The 21,968-nt window shown below is 38.7% G+C and overlaps 1 protein-coding gene across 1 annotated transcript in view; it reads left to right on the top strand.

Annotated features, from left to right (window-relative positions):
- Window positions 1-21,633, top strand: part of ptenb (phosphatase and tensin homolog B) — a 165,204-nt gene extending 143,571 nt beyond the window's left edge. Inside the window, exons 6-9 of the mRNA XM_072557834.1 lie at window positions 975-1,116; window positions 1,973-2,139; window positions 7,075-7,290; window positions 18,029-21,633. Coding sequence (XP_072413935.1) covers window positions 975-1,116; window positions 1,973-2,139; window positions 7,075-7,290; window positions 18,029-18,223 — 720 coding nt within the window. The 3' untranslated portion in view covers window positions 18,224-21,633. The remainder of the gene's footprint in view (window positions 1-974; window positions 1,117-1,972; window positions 2,140-7,074; window positions 7,291-18,028) is intronic.
- The last annotated feature ends 335 nt before the right edge of the window (window positions 21,634-21,968 follow it).

The following is a 21,968-nucleotide window of genomic DNA, read 5'->3' as shown; positions in this document are numbered from 1 at the left end:
ATACACAAAAGCAAGACAAATTCATCCTGGTCAATTACTGTCCCATCAGTCAACTATCAGTCATCAGTAAAGTGATGGAAGATGCCGTCAACAATGCCATCACGCAGCATCTGTTCACCAGTAACCGGTTCAGTTTCTCAGTTTAGGTTCCATCAGGGCCAGTCAGCTCCTGACCTCATTGCAGCCTGGTTCAAACATTGAAAGCAGACTTGAATTCCAGAGTTGAAGTGAGAGTGACATCAGCCCACGTTTGACTGAGTATGACATCAAGAAGTCCAAGTAAAACTGGAATCTGTGGGAATTAGGGGAAAACTCTGCGAAGATTGGAGAGGCATATAGATGCACCAGACATGTAGGAAGATGGTGTGGTTAATTTAGATCAGCCATTTCAATTCAAGGACATCTCTGATGGAGTTCCTCAGGGTTGTTTCTTGGACTATCTTCAGCTTTAATAATGACCTTGCCTCCTTCATGTCAGAAGTGGAGATACTTACCGATGTCTGCATCCATATTCAGCACCATTCATGACACGTCAGAACCTGAAGCAGAACACATCCAAATACAACAAGATCTGGACGATATCCAGGCTTAGGCTTAAAAATAGCAAATAAAAATTGTAACACACGTGCCAGCGATTGATCATCTCCAATAAGAGATATTCTCAACTACTGACCCTTGATATTCAGTGGCATTACCACAACTAAATCCCCCATTATCAACATTCTGGGGAGTTACCTTGACCAGAAACTCTGGGGATTCTATGAAAGTTGAGTGGACTTGCCATATCAATACAGTTGCAATACAAAATTGGTCACTACTAGTGCTGTTCTGAATGTATAATTTTATCCAGGTATCTCCTTAATGTCTACATAGCCAGGAATTGGAGTAAAGAACATATTAGAAACTGAACTGTTCAAAGTTTCTGTACTGCAGTATTGGACAATATACATGTGTGTATTTTGCATCTTTTTTAGGGTGTAACAATTCCTAGCCAGAGGCGCTATGTATACTATTACAGCTACCTTTTGAAGCACAGATTGGATTACAAGCCAGTGGCATTACTATTTCACAAGATGCAATTTGAAACTGTTCCAATGTTCAGTGGTGGGACATGCAGTAAGTTGTTATTTACTACTTTTTAGTTATATATATTTATAGGGAAAGGGTAGAAAATTTTAAGTGCATTCCTGTTTCAGTCTAACAATGTTGTTATGTTGTTTCATGTTACTTTTACAATTTCATCTTTCAAAAAGCATTCCAATTTGATATGTTTGATGCCACGTAACTCTTTTAATACTAAGCAAATGCTCCCCATCCCCTTGTACCCTTACCCATACACCCCAAAAGACTCAGGTTGGTTGGGGGAGAGGAGGTTCACCATCAATGCTTCTCTGCTTGCTTAACCAAGTATCCATTACTTTTAAATTGGCCTAGAGAGTTGACTGGACATTTTATAGTGACATGTCTCTGCTGAGCTTATTTGTGCAATCAGAGCTACTGTATCACTTTTTAATCATCATTATTACATTCTTAAGTCTAGGGGAGGTCAGTTTTAGAGCCCCTTTTCGCCATCATTATTCTAATGCTCTGCATGTTCCATTAATGAGCACTAGAGGAAGCAGAACCTTGACCTTTGGGAAGGCAATGGGTAGATGAATCCTTTTAAGTTTCAAGATTGTGTGCCACCGACAGCAGTATCACTTTGCTTTATTATTTAGAGTATAACCATTTTCAAGAAACCCAATATTTGATTAGAAGAATATCTTGCGTTCTAGTTTGTAGCACAGTTATTAAAGAGAGATTGGCTATGGAATGTATATCTTGGAATATTTAAATTGCTAGCTGAAGCTACCAGAATTATTTATATTCGGCTTCATTAGGCATTTTGCGGATTGGTTACAAAAAGAACATTGTAGTGAATAATTCCCTTTTTTTTAAGGTGAATAGCTAAAATTCTTTTGTTCGTTCTTAGACCCGATGTTTGTGGTTTCGCAGCTGAAGGTGAAGATCTTCACTTCCTCTTTGGGACCGACCAGGCGTGAAGACAAGTACATGTATTTTGATTTTCCTCAACCTCTACCAGTGTGTGGAGATATTAAAGTGGAATTCTTCCACAAACAGAACAAGATGATGAAAAAGGTTTGTTCCTACCAAATCTGGAGTCATTTTTATATACCTTGGAATATAGAAATGTGTACATATCAAGGATCCAGACACCTTTAGTCTGTGAAGTGCAAAGTAAAACATCTTGCCTTCAGTAGCCTTTTCCAAACATGCAAGAGTGGAAAAGAATACTGTAGTAATTCCAGTTGTTTAATTTCCACACTCTTAATTCCATCAGCAAGAGATTCAACAGCCAAATACAATACTGAGATTGCATTGGTTTTGCAAACCATGCATGCAGATTATAAAAGCAAAATATTACAGACGCAAGAAATCTGAAATGAGAACAGAAATTGCTGGAACTACTCAACCGGATTGGCAGCATATGTGGAGACAGAAATAAAGTTCACATTTCAAGTCAATGATCTTTCATCAGAACATCTTAACTTATAACCTATTAACCATTGCCGCGCACTGTTTTCATACCCTACAGTGCAGAAAGAGGCCATTTGGCCCATCAAGTCTGCACCCACTCTCCAAAGAGTATCCCACCAATACACAGCCTCCCACCCATACCCCATAATCCTGTAATCCACCTAGCCTGCACATCTTTGGTCTGTGAGAGGAAACTAGAGCACCCAGCAGAAACCCACACAGTCACAGGGAGAAATTGCGGACTCCACACAGACTGGAATTGAATCTGGGTCTGTGGTGCTGTGAGGCAGCAATGCTAACCACTGCCACCATGCTGTCTGTGCCATCACCTATTCAAGTCCTAGTGAACTATAAAAGTGAATTGTTAATTAAAAAGTCTGCTTGTATTTTCTTTTCTTGCAATTCAGTCCCTTTCAATTTTACACCTAACTGTTGCATTATTTAACTGTTCTGCCTTCATTATAAATGTTTTTCAAAGGAAAAAAAACTGCATTCTTTCATCTTCTTTAATATTCTAACTATTTTGGAAGTATGAATCCCATTGACAAAATAGTTTTTGACTGAAACCTGGTTCAGCATTTGATCTTTAGGTTGGTTGAGACCTAGAGCGGTGAACATTCATATATTCATAAAAACAAATGAATCAACCTGAGATTTAATATTTACATGGCAAGTGGACAAAGATCCTTTCCCAATTAGTTGGCTCAGCCTACTGTGGCAATCATCACATAAAATAGGACCTGAACAGAGAGTAAGAAATAATGTACAAATTGGTTTTTGGGTAGCAGAGGTGAAATCCTGATGCAGCAGTCGAACTCCTCAACATGACTGAAAAATAGAGAGCAATAGATTATTCAAATGTTGGATAAGTTATAAAACGTTTTTTGAATGTAATTGTCAACAAATTTCTTGAATTGATTGTGCTACCACTACTGAAAATGTGTTGCTGGAAAAGCGCAGCAGGTCAGGCAGCATCCAAGGAACAGGAGAATCGGCGTTTCGGGCATCATCCCTTCTTCAGGAATGAGGAAAGTGTGTCCAGCAGGCTAAGATAAAAGGTAGGGAGGAGGGACTTGGGGGAGGGGCGTTGGAAATGCGATAGGTGGAAGGAGGTCAAGGTGAGAGTGATAGGCCGGAGTGGGGTGGAGGCGGAGAGATCAGGAAGAAGATTGCAAGTTAGGAAGGCGAGGGATTTGACTGAGACAAGGTGGGGGGGGAGGGGAAATGAGGGAACTGGAGAAATCTGAGTTCATCCCTTGTGGTTGGAGGGCTCCCAGGCGGAAGATGAGGCGCTCTTCCTCCAACCGTCGTGTTGCGATGGTCTGGCGATGGAGGAGTCCAAGGACCTGCATGTCCTTGGTGGAGTGGGAGGGGAAGTTGAAGTGTTGAGTCACTGGGTGGTTGTGTTGGTTGGTCCGGGTGTCCCAGAGGTGTTCTCTGAAATGTTCTGCAAGTAGGCGACCTGTCTCCCCAATATAGAGGAGGCCACATTGGGTGCAGCGGATGCAATAAATGATGTGTGTGGAGGTGCAGGTAAATTTGTGGTGGATATTTGGGGCCTTGGAGGGAAGTAAGGGGGGGAGGTGTGGGCGCATGTTTTGCATGTTTTCCCAACCCTCAGACTCCGCACCGCCTTCTTGACATGCAATCTTCTTCCTGACCTCTCCGCCCCCATCCCACTCCAGCCTATCACCCTCACCTTGACCTCCTTCCACCTATCGCATTTCCAACGCCCCTCCCCCAAGTCCCTCCTCCCTACCTTTTATCTTAGCCTGCTGGACACACTTTCCTCATTCCTGAAGAAGGGCTTATGCTCGAAACATCAATTCTCCTGTTCCTTGGATGCTGCCTGACCTGCTGTGCTTTTCCAGCAACACACTTTCATTTTTGATCTCCAGCATCTGCAGTCCTCACTTTCTCCTGTGTTACCACTACGTCTAACACGTACTGCCATCTGACTTTGTTTTGAATAATTGAATGGGGCTTTATAATAAAGACATTCAAAACTCAATACTTTAGATTTACAATTCTTTTCCTGTAAGAAATAGGAAAGCTGGGAACTGAATTGAGTCAGGACTTGGATTCAAAAGGGTGGGATAATAATCTCTTTTAGCTTGCTACAAACTTTAAAAATGTAAACATTTATGAACACAGAAATAGGCCATTAAATTCATCATGTCTACTCTGCTTGATTGCTCAAAAAATATATTTCCTGTGTATCTTCCTCTGCTTTAAACCTCTGAAATTTTCTCTTGGCTTTTTCTGCTTCATTGAAAATACTCCAATTGTCTCAAGTCTCACCTCATAACTCTTGATGCCAATCTAATATCTGGTGATATGCCATATCTATACTATAAACTGTTGCTTTTAATTCTTTTCTGTAAAGTTAGTACATGCCTGATGTTGCTAAACTGATTGTAGGTCATTTTGCAAACAGTAGAATGCAACTATGTGATCAATACATTTTCATGTATCTTTAATGCCTCAATCTAAATGATCAGTTATATCAAAATGAAACATGGGCCCACTTGCCAACCCTCCAGCCTCTTCAAACCAACAACACCCATTTTTGTTGTGTCCTGTAAATGCATTTAAACAGGCCTTATCCAGTTTCTTGTGGATGTTGATCACAACCCCTCCAAATTTATTACTAACTTGCAATCATTGATGACAAAAAAGTTGACACAGGAATGAAAAAGATTGTGTGCACTTCTGAGGTGAGGCCAAAGCTTATAGCTTGGTTGGAAATTTGCATTGACCTCTATCGGGGAGCTGGAATTCTTAATATTGAGCTTGGGTATCTGACATCTGATTCTAAGCATTTGTGTATCTCATCAGATTACACAGATTTACAGAAATAGGCATGCATAGATGCAGTCAACTCCTCACACCCAAACACAGAGAGAGAGAGAGGGAGAGAGGCTTGCTCACTCACACATTCTCTCTCACTCTGTGATGGCCATAGTCTTGATGGTATGCGACATCACAATCAAAAGTGCCATGTTTTGGTTAACAACATCATTATAATCTTCTCATTCTTGCAAATTAAGTCAAAGACAACTGGCATTAACTTTACCTACCACAGATTATTCAAAGGACCATAGGTAGTCATTACCTTGTATAGAAAATAATTTCTTTGTTATGTGGAAAAGTGTCACATATGTAGGTTTATTTTATGAATGATTCCTTTACATAAAGCACACAGAGGAGAATTTTCCCTTATCTCATTTAGTGGTATTTGGAAATGGTTCAGTGACTTCTGTAATTGACCTACAAAGCAACCGAATTTTGTAAAGTTGATTTGATTTTTGGAATTGGTATGAGGAGCGGGTGTGTGGAAAATCTGGCACCCTTTATATATTCACCAAAGAAATTGTTCACTAGGAGGGCCGAGGACAGGGGTTTTCATTTTTTTCATCAGTTCTCTTCCTGCCAATCTGAAGGCATTCTTGAAATGCCATTCCCAAGCACAGACCCTTGAGATGACCCAAATGGCTCATATTCATATGTAGTTTTATCCCTTATGTAACATTTAGCATGCCATTTGAACGCAAGAGGTACAGAATTATACCTGGTCTTTATTTTGCTCCCAATGTCTAGACCTATGCTTGTTCAGTAGGTTTGCTGAACTGTAATTGAAAGTGGAGTGCTGAATGTTCATTGCTTCCTTCTCTAGCTCCACTGAGATATTGTAGCATCAGCGCCACTTTTTTGCTGCGATTAGCTGAGTTAACATAGTGGAAATTAAATTTTGCAGAGAAATTTGATAAATAAACCTAAGCAATTGGAAATTTTTTTGGACAAGTTACTTATTACTTTGTATCTCCCTATTTCATCAATTCCTCATTGCTGAAAACAATCAAAGTACTGTTTTGGTTTTTTGTTTTGCTCCTCTTTTCCTTGCCTTTTCTCTTCTCTAGGAATGCAACATCTGCAGTCAATCTTCTACCAGGTCTGTATAAGTGCATACTTTTCAATTTATTCGAGTATTTTAAAATTTCAATTAACAACTCTTGCAGTCATTTTTGTTTGATTTTGATTGATCTGTTCCTAATAGCCACATGCATTTTTCTTTGGTGCCTTTCCCTAGTACAGTAAGAAAATATGTTCAGACATCTCTAAGATGGTAAGATTGCTGCAGTGATAGTAATTCAATTACAGTAATATCTACTTCCATATTTCTGAAAGCAGTTTTCTTTGGAAATGATAATCAATGCTTTTCTGAAATCTGTTTGAAAAATCGAGCTTTAGAGCTTATCTAGAACATGTTACTTAAAAACTGAAGGCTCCTTATACATTGCCAATATCTTGAACAGGATTCAAACATAGGATTTCCTTCATACCATTGCTCCATTTAACAGACCAGTGATCACCACAGTATGTCTTTAGCAGTACTGGTCATTTCCAAGGCTAAAAATGGTCTTAACGTGACTACATTCAACCAGTGCATGGATTGAATGGACCAAATTGTTTCTTCTAATGAACTCCAGACTGTTAATATTACGTGAGATTAACAGATTATTTTCTTTTCTTCAGGATAAAATGTTCCATTTTTGGATAAATACGTTCTTCATCCCACAACCAAATGAGAACTTAGATAAAGTAGAAAATGGCAGCATAGTTACAGACAAGGATGATGATGGTTGGCGTACAGATAATGACAAAGAATATCTGGCTCTTACATTGACTAAAAATGAACTTGACAAGGCAAACAAAGACAAGGCCAACAGATACTTCTCACCAAATTTCAAGGTTAGTATGTTTTCTTGTGCCTTCATAGAATGTAGACATTGCTGGCTGGCCAGCATTTATTGCCCATCTCTAATTGCTTTGAAGTACGTGACAAAGAGCTGCTTCCTTGTGCTGCTGCAGTCCTTGGGATGTATGGAGAACTACAATCCTGTTACAAAGACGATTCCAGGATTTTGACCCAATAACAATAAAGAATCAGCAGTATAGTTGCAAATCAGGATGGTGTGTGACTTTGAAAGGAGCTTTCAGGTACTGGTATTCACATGCATCTTGCTGCCCTGGTCAAATGTCATTAGAGGTTGTGTTTGAAAGGTGCTGGTAGAGTCTGGGTGAGTTCTTTTGCAGTGCATTTTATAGACAGTACTCGCTGCTATTATTGTGTCAGTGGTGAAGGGAGTGAATGTTCAAGGTGGATGCTGTACCAATCAAATGGACTGGGCAGTGTCAAGCTTCTTGAGTGTTTGTGGAACTGCTATCGCACAGGCAAATTCAAAGTATTGTATCACAATCCTGATTTGTACTTTGTAGATGGGGGACAGGCATTGTGGAGACGAGAGATAGGTTACTTGCTGTAGAATTCCTAGCCTCTGACTCGCTCTTGTCACCACAGGATTTTTACACCCAGTCCAGTTTAGTCTCTTGGTCAGTATCAACACCTGGAATGTTGATAAAAGGGATATTCAATGATAGGAATAATATGGATTAGTAAGGGGTAATTGTTAGATTTCCCTCTTGTTGGTGATGGTCAAGGCCTGGACTTTGTGTGGCATCACTATTTCTTGCCAGTGATGACCCTAAGCTTGATGTTATACCGGTCTTCTTGCATAAGGCCATAGATTGAGTCAATATCTGAGGAATTGTGACAACTTCCTGTGCTGCAAGACTAATGATTCTGTCATGCCTTGTGTCATTTCTTTGAAAATGTTAATCAGTTAGACTGATTTCCTCATCTGTTTCCCCTGCCCCTTTCAACAAAGTCAGTTCTGCTGTAAAGTGCGTTTCGTCAATGCAAATTGGCTACAAGACGATTGAAGAGTTTAGTCTGTTATTTGTAGAATGCAAATTCCTTAACTGTATTGGCTGTAATGCAATTCAGGTCCCATTGGTTTAAACGGTGCTACTATCACATGATTTTTTTGTAGTAATGTGGGGATCACACGGGAACGGAACTTTTGCATTGTATCAGAACAGACTGTAAGTCCTTATTGAGTCTGTTTCTGTTGCTTTTTCAGTAAGGGCATTTTAGGTCATTGTAACACCATGTGTAAAAAAAAAAGTACCTTCATCTCTTTCCATTCCCCGATCTTCTACAAGTTACTGAAAATAAATGCAGATCATGATATTCTAATAATGACTTAGTCACCATTGCAGTAACAGCACTAAGATTAGTTTCAATTTACAAAATTCAAACAGAACAAAGCAATGAGGAACAAGTATGTGCACAAATTAAACCAGGGAGCATGTTTGCATGATTCAGCTTTCTAGAACTAGCATGTGATCACACAGGGGTAAATCCAAAGTGGCTGGATAAATTAATATTTAAAACATGAAAATGCAAAAGGAAATCGATCAAATAAAAGTGCTAAATTGTTCACAGAATACTGCCAACAAGCTGCTTTTTTAAATCACTGACCAATTTGCGACACATTCCAAAATTTTATTGCTCAGTTGAATTGTGCCTAACTGAAAAGACCAAACTCAGCAATTGATATCTAGAATTATACTTCTAAGTGGCTACCTCTTGTATGTCATGTCATATAACATGGCGGGGAGGTGCATAAAGATTCCAAATGTGATTATTGTCGGTCATGGGTGTAAATTAATTGCTTACTCTTTCAAGAGCCACTCCTTTTCTGATTGCGCATGAGTGGATGTTTGAGCTGCTAAGCCCTTTCTTATTTTGAGATATATGATTTTTAAAGTACCTTCCTTAAAGTATTGTTAGACTATGGGACGACAGAGCTGTAAACATACACACTAGTTTAAAAAAATACATAGAATATAGTAGGAAACTATAAACCAGTTAGTCTAAAGTCACTTGTAGATAGCTTCCTTTTAATTTGAGATAAAATTAATCAACATGTAGAAATATATGTATTAATCAATTTAGATAATATGGTTTGTTAAAGGAATGCTATGTTTGACAAAATAGTTGTTTGGTAAGATTAGTTGGATCAAGACAGGGACTGCAGTGGATGTAGTCTTTGAATTTTTGGAAATCATATGACAAAGTCTGCGGAAAAAATCTATTAAAACATCTAATGCATAGGACATGAGCAAATGTAGGTAGCTTGGATGCAGAATTGGTCAACAAACGAAAAACAAAGACTGAAGTGGTGTTGGAGATGATATTTTCAACGAGAGCCCATGCTGGTTTTATGTTGTTCACAGTTAAATATGAACTAACTTGTAGGCAACACAATCAAAAAGTTTGATGTTGACACAAGAACAGATGTTAAAGACTGTAAAAGGCTTCAAGGTGTAGGTTTAGCAGATTGGGTAGAACGTTGGATAAATGTGAATCATCTAACAGTACATTTTGAGATGAAATACATCTAAATGAGAGTTTCAAGCCATGTATTCACTCAATCAATAAGATTGTTTGCTTCTACCTCCGTGACATTGCCCATTGTGCCTTCCCCTTTTAGAGTCGTTTGCGAGACCAATCATCTGTGCTTCTGTTATTTGTAGATTGGACAATTCCAGCCCTTTCCTGACCAGCCTTACAGCCTCCATCATCTCCAGAATTGGTAAATCCAAATTTTTGCCCATTAATATTCTTTTTTTGTAATGACATAGCCTGATGGCTAGGGCCAAAGTAGAGCAAAATTCTTTTGATCAGATTACTCTTGACTATTCAAATCAGGCCTGACTTTGGGAAAAAGTTCTTTGTCATAGCATTCTATTTACAAGACTAACGAGTAGCTAGGATTGAATGATAGCTAACGAAATGACTGAGATAAACCTCGATAGTTATGCTCTCACCAGTTAAAGTTGTGGTACGTGCCAATATTCATCCAGAATTCAGACTCAGTGAGGGTAATTCAGCAAACACTGCGATGAGGTGTTTCTAAAATGAGATCAGAAACCATCCATTAATGCGATTCCCTAACAGTTGTGAAACATTGTTCTTCTGGGCTTTCTCGACTGAACCTATAACCCAAAGCCATTCTGCACCATTCTTCTTTTTGTATTTGCTGAGGTAAGGACGCTCTCAGCACAAAAAGATGGCGTTGCTAAATTCTGTGAGATGACTAGATTATTGTTAGACTTAGTTTAACTACACTAATGAAAAATGTGGTTATTAATTACCATATATTACTTGTGTATAAGTCGATCTTAAATATAAGTAAACTCCTTATTTTGGCCCAAAAATCTGGTATTTTTTCATATACCTCGTGACTAAGTCAACCCTAATTTTTCAGGGGTCTCTTCCTGACCATATACACAACCTTTAAAGGGCATGATTTCCACATTCTTTATTTAAATGCAATACCTGTGTCATCACAAATATCGATGGTACCTTGTGGCAGCCCTCAACCTTGTCTTCCTGCTGTTGCTTCAGTTCCTTAGAAGTAGGTGTCATGTACAGTATGCTTCAAACTTGTTGTAAAACTCTCCCAAATTTTCCCAACAAAATGACATCACGAAGAATGACATCATTTTGAAGTGACCACAATTCAGATATGTTTACTTTAGTGATGAGAAGGAATAGGTATATGCCACAGGGCAAGAGTTATAGCTGGGGGAAAGGCAATTATGATGTGATTAGGCAAGATTTAGGATGCATTGGATGTGGAAAGAAACTGCCGGGATGGGCACAATTGAAATGCTGAGCTTATTCAAGGACCAGCCACTGCAAAGTACTTCTACATGAGAAGTTATTGGCGGATAGGATCAAAGATATATCAGGAGTAAAAGTATGACTAGAGAAAGATTAGGGCAATCAAGATAGTAGTGGGATTTTGTGTGTGGAGTCAGTGGAGATAGGGGAAGTGCTAAATGAATACTTTATTTCAGTATTCACACTAGAAAAAGACAATGTGGTCAAGGAGAATACTGAGATACAGGTTGCTAGACTAGATGGGATTGAGGTGCATAAGGAGGAGGTGTTAGCAATTCTGGAAAGTGTGAAAATTAGATAAATCCCCTGGGCCAGATGGGATTTATCCTAGGATTCTCTGGGAAAACAGGGAGGAGCTTGCCGAGCCTTTGGTTTTGATCTTTAGATTAGATTGCTTACAGTGTGGAAACAGGCCCTTCGGCCCAACCAGTCCACACCGACCCACCGAAGCGCAACCCACCCATTACCCTACATTTACCCTTTTACCTAACACTATGGGCAATTTAGCTTGGTCAATTCACCTGACCTGCACATCTTTGGACTGTGGGAGGAAACCGGAGCACCCGGAGAAAACCCACGCAGACACTGGGAGAATATGCAAACTCCACACAGAGAGTCGCCTGAGGTGGGAATTGAACCCAGGTCTCTGGCGCTGTGAAGCAGCAGTGCTAACCACTGTGCCACCGTGCCCAGTTTTCATCGTTTACAGGAATAGTGGCAGAAGGTTGGAGGATAGCAAATGTTCCCTTGCTCAAGAAGTGGAGTAGAGACAGCCCTGGAAATTATAGACCTGTGAGCCGTACTTCGTTTATGGGTAAAGTGTTGTAAAAAGTTATGAGATAGGATTTATAATAATCTAGAGAGGAATAAGTTGGTTATGGATAGTCAACACAGTTTTGTGAAGTATTGGTTGTGCCTCACAAATCTTATTGAGTTCTTTGAGATGGTGACCAAACATGTGGATGTGGGTAAAGCGGTTAATGTGGTGTATATGCATTTCAGTAAGGCATTTGATAGGGTTCCTCACGGTAGGCTATTGCACAAAATAAGGAGACATGAGATTGAGGATGATTTAGTTGTTTAGATCAGAGATGGGCTAGCTGAAAGAAGACAGAGGGTGATGGTTGATGGGAAATATTAATCCTGCAATTCAGTTACGAGTGAGGTACCGCAAGGATCTGTTTTGGGTCCACAGTTGTTTGTCATTTTTATAAATGACCTAGATGAGGGCATAGATGGATGGATTAGCAAATTTGCAGGTGACACTAAGGTCAGTAGAGTGGTGGATAGCGACGAAGGATGTTGTAGGTTACAGAGAGATATAGATAAGCCGCAGGGTTGGGCTGAGAGGTGGCAAATGGAGTTTAATGTGGAAAAGTGTGAGGTGATTCACTTTGGAAGGAGTAACAGGAATTTAGAGTACTGGGCTAATCGTAAGATTCTTGGTAATGTAGATGAGCAGAGAGATCTCGGTGTCCATGTACATAGATCCTTGAAAGTTGCTACTCAGATTGATAGGGTTGTTAAGAAGGCATACGGTGTGTTAGCTATTTTTGGTAGAAGGATTGAGTTTCAGAACTATGAGATCATGCTGCAGCTGTACAAAACTCTGGTGTGGCCACATTTGGAATATTGCATATAGTTTTGGTCACTGCCTTATAGGAAGAATGTGGAAGCTTTGAAGGAGTTCAGAGGAGATTTGCTAGGATGTTGCGTGGTATGGTGGAAAGGTTTTACGAGGAAAGGCTTGAGGGACTTCAGGCTGCTTTCGTTAGAGAGACGAAGGTTGAGAGGTGATTTAATTGAGACTTTAAGATAATCACGGGGTTAGATAGGTTGGACAGTGAGAGCCTTTTTCCTCAGATGGCGATGGCTAGCACGAGGGGACGTAGCTTTAACCTGAGGACAGATGTCAGAGGTAGTTTCTTTACTCAGTACTAGGGGCATGGAATGCACTGCCTGCAACAGTAGTAGACTCCCCAACTTTAAGGGCATTTAAATGATCATTGGATGGGTATGTGGACAAGAATAGAATAATAATGGATAGATGGGCTTCAGATTGCTTCCACAGATTGGCACAACATCGAGGGCGGAAAGGCCTCTACTGCGCTGTAATGTTCTATGTTTTAAGTATACTAACAGAGGAAAGCTGAACAAGGAAAAGGTTGCTGACTGGGTAATTCAGTGTCAAGAGAATGGAAGCATCATGACTCAACAATGTAGTAGAATTTGCACCAATAACTAAGCACAAAAAGTAGATTCAGTAATTTCAAAGCCAGTCCTCGATGGTGCAGTAGGTTTATGAATAGGTATGATTTAATGCATGGACGGAAAACCAGGATTGCCCAATGTCTACCTACAGAACTTAATGCCAAGTTAATTGGATTCCATCGCTTTGTAATCAGAAATTGGGAGAAAAACTGGTACAGGCTCGCATGCATCAGCAATATGGACGAAACCTCAATGAAAGTTGATATGCCAGGGACCAAAACTGTGAACAAGATTGGAGTGAAAACAGTTTTGGTTAAGACTACTGGCCATGAAAGGAGTTGATTCATTGTGGTACTTGGTTGTATGGCAAATGGAACAAGGCTAAAGCTTATAATGATCTTTAAGTGGAAAACTCTGCCCAAACAGAAATTCCCGAAAGGCATTGTTGTCATCATCCGTGAAAAATGGTGGATGGATGGAGGTGGCTGCGAGACTTTGATTGGGGAGGTCTGGAATATGCAGCCAGGTGGACGTAGAAAGGAAAAAAGCTTACTGGTTTGGGATACGTTCAGATCTCACAGTGAAAAGTGTTACCACTGAACTCTGAACTAAGAATACTGATATTGCAATGATTCCTGGAGGCCTACAAGCATGATGCAGCCACTGGGTGTTAGTATCAAAAAGCCTTTTATGGACTTAGTATGGAATAAATGGGACACTTGGATGCAAGAAGATTGGGGGGTGTGGGGGAAGCTTCACAAAGGGTGGCAACATGCATGCTCTATTACTTGCAACTGTATGTGAGTGGATTGTTGGTCCTAGAAGGAGATGAATACTGAAATTATTGTGAAAGCCTTCAAAAAAATGTGGAATTTCTAATGCTTTAGATGGGACTGAGGATGGTTATTTATAGTCAGATGGGAGTGATGACAAATCAATTGATGACCCCCTTGAGAGTTCAGATGAAGATGATCCATATGGCGATATTCTTGACTCAGACAACTGAAGTGCATTATTCAGTGGTGCAACTGATGCGGACTGTGAATTTGAAGGATTCTAATGGACTTTTGCATGTATCGGTAACTTTTGTTTGAAGCAGCTATCCCATAATGTTTGTGATATATGGGTGTAAAGAGCTTTTTGCTGTAAATATCTTTTTTATGTAAAATGTTTGTTTTATAGTATTAACAGTTTCATGTAGTCTTTTTAAATAAAATGCTATCACTTTTTTTTATTTTACTGCTCTTTAATTTTTATTTCATGAATTGTATGTTACTGGTATGCCTATTAACTTTTGTACATACCAGTATGTGTAGACCTACATGTACTTTACGGTAATACAATTGCAGACAGAATGGAGATAATTATTCTGTAGATAAATATTTAACAATGGCCATAATTCTTTTTTGTTTTGTTGTTTTTGATTTTACAGAGAGATCTGGCTCTTGTTTGTCCATTTTTTGACTCGTGCAAAGCATGAATTTTGATCCCTCAAACTGTACCTTGTGTATAAGTCGACCCCTTAATTTCAACTCAAAAAAAGTCTTCAAAACTCAACCTATTCACGAGTATATATGGTATACCTTTAATTCTGAATGTGAACCTTGTATCTGAAAGGGGAAGAAACATCCCTGTAGATTCCTGATAACACAATGGTCCACTACGTAAACAGAATTGTCACTTCAGTCATTGACATTTTCCATTCCCGGATGTTTCCCTTTTCACAACACATTTGGACTTCTGCTGGATTGCACAAAGGCACATCTTCATCTTCATCTTCATTTGCATCTGCATCTGCATTTGTAATTACTTAAATTCAGACTCCCAAATTTTATCGGGAACTCTGAATGTGTAAGAATGTTTTAGAAACCCCCTAATTACTTGTCATGCTACATGGTTTCATTTGCAAATTAAAGAATCACAGTTTGTTGAGTTAAGTTTTGAATTCTTTCTCCAACCTGCCAACTATTGGACAAACTTATTTTAAGTAAGTAAAGTGGATTTTTAAAAAGAAAATGCATTCAAACTGCATTTTTCTTATGCCACAGCAAGATTTGATGCTTTTTTTGGATTAAGTAGATTGACAGAAGCATTGTGATCATTTTCACTTTGCACTCTGTATTTGCACTCTGTATCCAGTCCTGGCCTCACCACTATCCAACGTTGCCATCCTCCCTTTCCATCTCTCACTTAATCAAAAGCCAAGTGAGGATCAGAAATTTGGTGAGAAGGTGATGTAGCTGTGGTCTACATTGAGGAAAATCAATTGCCTCATTCGTAATAACTTAAGAAACAGATGCAGGAGAAGACTCTTTGGCCCCTTCAGCCTGCCCAGCTAGTTACTAAGATTATGACAGTTATAATGTGACCTGAACTCCGCTTTCCTCCTTGTCGCCATAACCCTTGAATCCCTTGTCAATCAAAATCAACTACGATCATATTCAGTGATCCATCCTCCACAGCATGTTGAAGGAGATAATCCAAAATACTAATTAGAAACAAAATCCTAATTTGTGTCTTAAATTAGGCACCATGTATTTTGCAACAGCTCTCCCAGTTCTAGAAACTCCCAGAACGGGAAGCATTCTCTCAATATTTAGCTCTTCAGGTTCTCTCTGAATCTTGTACATTTCATTAAGATCACTTCTGATTAAGACCTTAAAATCATAAGAAATTGGAACAGCAGGCCTTTCATCCCCTTAAGCTTGTTCCCCAATTCAGTAGGATCATGGCTAATCTGACTTTCCTCAGAACCACTTTAAGCCCATTTCCCTCGTGTTCAAGAACCTACCTCAGCCTAAATGTGCAGTAGGACCCCCCCAATCCCTTCCTCATTCCCTAAATTCAAGTAAGTAGTGTCCCAACCTATTCAGTATTTGTTCTTAAAACAATCCTTCCATACTGGGGATCATCCTCGTGAATGTTCTCTGAACTGTCTCCAATGAAGTGATAGCTTTCCTTAAATAAGGGGACCAAAATTGCACTCAACACTTCAGATGTGGTCTCACCAGCATCTTGTACAACTGCAGTAAGATTGCCCTACTCTTACATTCCAACCCTGTTGAAACAAGGACAAACATTGCTCGCCTTCCTGATTACCTGCTGCACCTGTAATTACAATTAGCCTGATTTGTTGAAGCCTTCCTCGTGAGACAGTCTGTTTGTTTGAGGAATAAGCATAGTGAATCTTTGCTGAACTGCCTCCAGTGCAAGTTTTCTTAAGGAAGATAATGAAAATCACAGTCCTCTAGGTGTGACTTCACTGATGCTCTGTACGATTATACCAAGACTTACGTAATGCTGTACACCATGCTCCTTATATTAAGTATTAAAATTGCATTTGTCATGTTAATTACTTGCTGACTTTGTATGATTGTGTTAAAGGCACATAGGTCCCTCTGTACCAAAACATTCTGCAGTGTCTCTCTATTTAAATAATACTGATCTGTTTGTTTTTTTGTTAAAGTGCATTCCATCTGCCAAATTTTTTTCCCATACACATGACCATCCGTGTGCAGACACTCATTTGCATCCATATGTATCATCTTGTCGTCAGCAGCCTTGGCGACAGTACTGCTGGTTGGTCCCTTCATCAAAATCATTAATATATATCATAACTACTGGAGATTTCAGATTTCATTTATGTAGCACTCCACAAATTGCAGTTGTCAGTGAGAAAGCTACCCATTTATCATGACTCTTATTGTTAGTTGACTTGTCTTTTATCTAAGTAATATTAATCTCAACATGCACTCTTATCATATGTTGTAACCTTTCATGTTGCAGTTTTTTGAATGCCTTTTTGGAAGTCCCTCCACAATTTCCCTTTATCTACCTTTTTTAATATTCTTAAAGAGTGTGAATAACTTTGTCAAACACAACTCCTTTTTCGCAAAATTGTGTTGATTCTGTCTGATTGCAAATATTCTGCCATATTTTAACTTGTATTCTTATATTTTCTTGTGTTTTCCCAATGAAAGATATTAAGCTGACTGGCTGATAGTTTTCTGCTTACTGTCTCTCTCCTTTCTTGAATAAGGCTGGTGTATTTGCGTTTGCCAATTTCCTGAGACCTATTTATTAAATTTTCCTTTCTGTATATTCCTTTACATTCAAAGAATGAGAAAGGTCAAAGGTGATTCTTAATTTCAGTATTCAAGAAAGATAAATATTTCCCAAAGCACCATGCTTCCCTGTTTAGTTCCCATTAACAGTGTAAGCAATAGTACGATATATATTTCACACAACTGATAACACACAATATCAACTCAGAAGTATTCATCAGTTTGCTAGCTTAGTTGTTTGTGGACCTTACCTGGCTTAATAGCTGGGATTTAAACAATTTAGATCACAGTTCTTGGGGATGTGACCTTGTGATCTCAATTAAATGTTTTCAGGAAATTATTGTAAAGTATAAATTTAATTTTATGCTTGTGATGTCAAATTGAAAATGGATACAAGTTCAGGTTTCAAGGATGTATTCTGCCACTTGAACACCATGTTTGATCCACGTGTCTTAAATATATAGCAAATTACAGTAGCACAATGTTTACTATAGAAATTGAGGACACACATTGCACTAAAGAGCACAGTGGTTGTAATGTTACTCCAGAAGTTCAAACAGTGCTGAAAATTAATGTAATGTACCTCATGTAATTATTTCTACCTTTTCTCACTATACAGGTGAAGCTGTTATTCACAAAAACGGTCGAGGAACGACAACAACAACAACATCCTATGGGCAATAGTTCAACCACAGTAACGCCAGATGTTAGTGATAATGAACCAGAGGACTATAGATACTCGGACACCACTGACTCTGACCCAGAGAATGAACCTTTTGATGAAGATCAGCATACACAGATAACAAAAGTCTGAGATATTTTTATGGGAAATTATAACTGCGAGAAAAAGGAAACAAACTTGAATAAACTGAAAGCAAGTACCTTTTTTAATGGCAATAGGACAATGTGTCAAGTAAAATGCTACACCAATTATAGGAACAATGATCTTTTCCTTACCAATGTTGTTTAGCCCCATACATACATCCGCAAGGTTTTGACACAAAGTTGTCCAATGAAAAGTGATTGCGTAGATATGTTATATGTATACATTTTTGTGTGTCAAATGGCACATAAAAGCGCAATCAGGAAAAAGAGGCACTTTCCCATGTAATTCCAGTTTTATAAAAAGTGGAGACAGATCTGGTGTGTACGTAGGAAATTTTTTCCTTTTGTGTTATGTTGCCAACAGTAGGTGCTAACTTACCTGTACAAAGAGTTTGTGTCCTGCCCCTTTAAATCCATCTAACAACAGATCAATCTGTTATCAGCTAGGAGAATTTGTGAAAAGGTTTGCATAAAATGCATGTCTTGGAAAAGGGATTAGAAAGGATGCACAGAAAGGAAAAAAAAATCCATAATCTGGTTCCAGTACCACCTACAGCTTATTGCACCATTTTATAAGGCATTAAGCCTAAGGAATTGTGCAGTCTGCTGCTACTGCTGCTTGCTTTTTGTGCTTTCAAAGCACACTGGTGCTAGAAAAGGCAGCTGGATTGAGGAATTCTTTCTGGGAGGAGGCTTGAACCTTGGACAGAAGAAAAACAACTTACGGCCCACAGATATACAAAATGTGGAGTCCAAGTAAGGAACATTTTCAAGTTTTTTTCCTTCCTTTCTTTGGGGATGTCACAAGCTGGAGTCCCTTAGTAATAATGGCTTAATCTTATATAAATGTGGCAGCATGCCCATTCAAAGTTATGACAGTTAATGTAAAAAGGAGAATTTTACAATGATTTAATAAGTTAGCTAGAATTATTTTAATTGGTGCTGCTCCACTATGTCCTGTGTCACCAAGGCCAGTGCTTGAAGTTGATCACTTTTTTGTTCGTACTGTTTTGGACTTTAAGTCAGTATCTTTATAAATTACCTTCATTACATTTCTATAGTACAAGCTGTTCTATTTCTATTGGCAAGATGCCTTCTTTCTCCAGATCTGGTATTGGCATATGATAGTAAGGGAAAATTTGGATTGGGAGTATGCAAATGTTTAGATGAAGTGTGTCACTCATGTGTTGTGTGCAAGTAATTGGGAAACTGTTGCAACTGATGTTCCAACAGAATAAACAGGTTTCAACAAAAGAACATAGTGTGCACAGGATTTAAAATTTAAAATGAGGTTTTATATTCATATCGAGGAAGCTGTGTATACGTTACTCATCTGTAACGGCATGAAAAGAAGTCTGTTGTGCTCTGTTGGTTAATGTGTTAAACTGGTAGTTGTCGTCATTTCCTGTAATTGTAGAAAAATAGAACTGCATACTCCCACAAGGCCAGCCAAACGGAGTCTCACAGGTATGGTAAAAGTCTATTATGCGAATCCCCTTGTGTCCTCTTTCAAGAGGGAAATGTAGACTGTTATAGATGGGGAAAACTATGTTTTGCTGGAGCATTATTGCATTAAAATGTATCTCTTCTTTTCTTTACTTCAGCACAAAATATAATATGCTTGGCCATTTGGTGATGGACAACTACAATTACAAACATTGCATCCAGCTTGAGCTGGAAGTAACTTCCCAAAACATTTAGTGTTGGTTAGTGTCTAGATGTTTCAGTTCTGGTGTCTGTTCTTGCTATAAACCATGAATCTTTTGAACCTTTCTTTGTAGTGGTGCTTTAAAACTGTCCAAAAGCTAATGTGAAGAGCATGAGTTGTGCAGTGAAAGAGAAATGGACAAATGTAGCTCAAGAGGGAAGGAGTATAGGTTTATAGATCAAATTACAAGCTTCTGTTGACAGTTTTCTTTTACTGATGGCACGTTTCTTTTAATTTTTTAAAATTGATTTCCCCTTCCCTTTCAAAATCCCTTTACTTCTGTTGCTCACAACTGAACATTTGAGACAAGCCACTTTTGAAGAGTTTTATCATCTTTCATAAAGACGTTTACCACTATATCTTTTTATATTGATAATAAAAGGAAATTTTGACGACCAGGAGCAGGCAATAAAAGCCAGTTTGTAAAAGGTGCACAAAAACAAGTGAAGGAAAACTTTCCTGCCTTACATGCCTTGGAAATACTTAGCTTGGCTTCAGGCAAAGTATTTATACAGCTTTATTTTCCCTTTAACATTAGGGGGCAAAGAGATGGCCCTTTCATCTTCAGAACACTGAAAATAAAATTCTCAGTGTCACTTGGAACGCTAAGGAGCCGGGGTAAGAGCAGCTGCATATTGTACCAGGCTTTTGCACTGTAAGAGTTTTTTTCATTTTCTGTTGAAAATCAAGGGTGTATTGGGGTCCATAAACAACTTTTCCAAACCTTCTAAAGGCCTTGCATGCTGAAGGTGGGAAAGGTGGTAATAGTATGTTTTCATATTCTTGTATCGATACCATCCCTGTAGAGCCAGACATGCATTACTTTGACTGACAAAGTTGTCCAGTCTCTCTTTTTTTTTATTTATGACAGTATTCATAATTAGTCTGGTAAATACATTCTGTAGGTTATCTCTCTTGAGTTTCCAGACTATACGCTTAATAAAAAATTCTTTGGATGTGCAGCAGCTTAGTGTCTGAAATTGTTTGTTGACGGCATCACTGTAAAGGAATTTACTTGGCCATCCTTAGTCATCATTAGCCCCACTGAATTATATTTGCCACAGTAAATCACAAAGGGCAGTTGCATGGGTGGCCTCAGGGGTCCTGCACTGTGGCACAAGATATGGGCTGAGTGGATTTCACAGGCAGCATCAAATATCCAAGTTTCAGCTTTAAAATATTCATAAGGGCCAGTGTGAGAGTCCATGTCATTAGTAATACCAGATTTGTGCAATATGTTTAAGAAAGCCTGTGGTTGCCACAAAGTGCCTCTTGTTTACTTAAAATACTGTTCAAAATTCTGTCATCATGCATGCAGATGGAAAAGGTGGAACTGTGCACTATAAAGGGGCTTCACTGCAGTGTAGGACAAAGCTGCCTGCTGCTCTGCCTGTTCAGATTTGGATTTTGTTTCATATAGAATATGTATACAAAGATATATTTTCAGCCTGTAAAACAGCCTTTTCCATTTCAGCCTGTTAAAGATACTATTGTGCTGTGCAGCTATTTGCTCTGTGTGTAATGCTATGCACTGAGAATACACAAGAAGTAAACCAACAAATGTAAATTGTACAGATTATTGATGCTCATAAAATCCAGTGTCCATTTGTTATTGTATGTGTTGTTTGTTAACTACCCTTTATCTTACTGTTATAAACTCCACTTTAAACTGATTAAAGATTAAAGTCTCATTCTTGTGATTGTGCAGTGGGTATTTAACCTCAAGTGTTGAATCTTGAATGGTTATATTTGCCTTCATAATCCTGTATATTTGTTAAAATTATGTAAATTCATGGAAGAAAGAAATGCAAAAGACTTAACACACTCAATTTATTTCCAGTATGTTTTACATATGAGGAATCTGAGTGTCCCTATGTTTTAATTGAGAAAATCTTATGTTCAGAGCAATAACTTATTTGTTAATATGGTAGTTGTAAGTACAACTAAATACCTGGGAGTGCTGTGACTGGCGTTACCACTAAAAATGATCAGTATTTTTCACCTTTGCATCCACCCCATTTCCATC

The sequence above is a fragment of the Chiloscyllium punctatum genome, chromosome 38 (assembly GCF_047496795.1).
Source record: "Chiloscyllium punctatum isolate Juve2018m chromosome 38, sChiPun1.3, whole genome shotgun sequence".
NCBI lineage: Eukaryota > Metazoa > Chordata > Chondrichthyes > Orectolobiformes > Hemiscylliidae > Chiloscyllium > Chiloscyllium punctatum.
The sequence above is the reverse complement of the archived record's forward strand: the minus strand, read 5'-3'. Positions and strand labels throughout refer to the sequence as shown.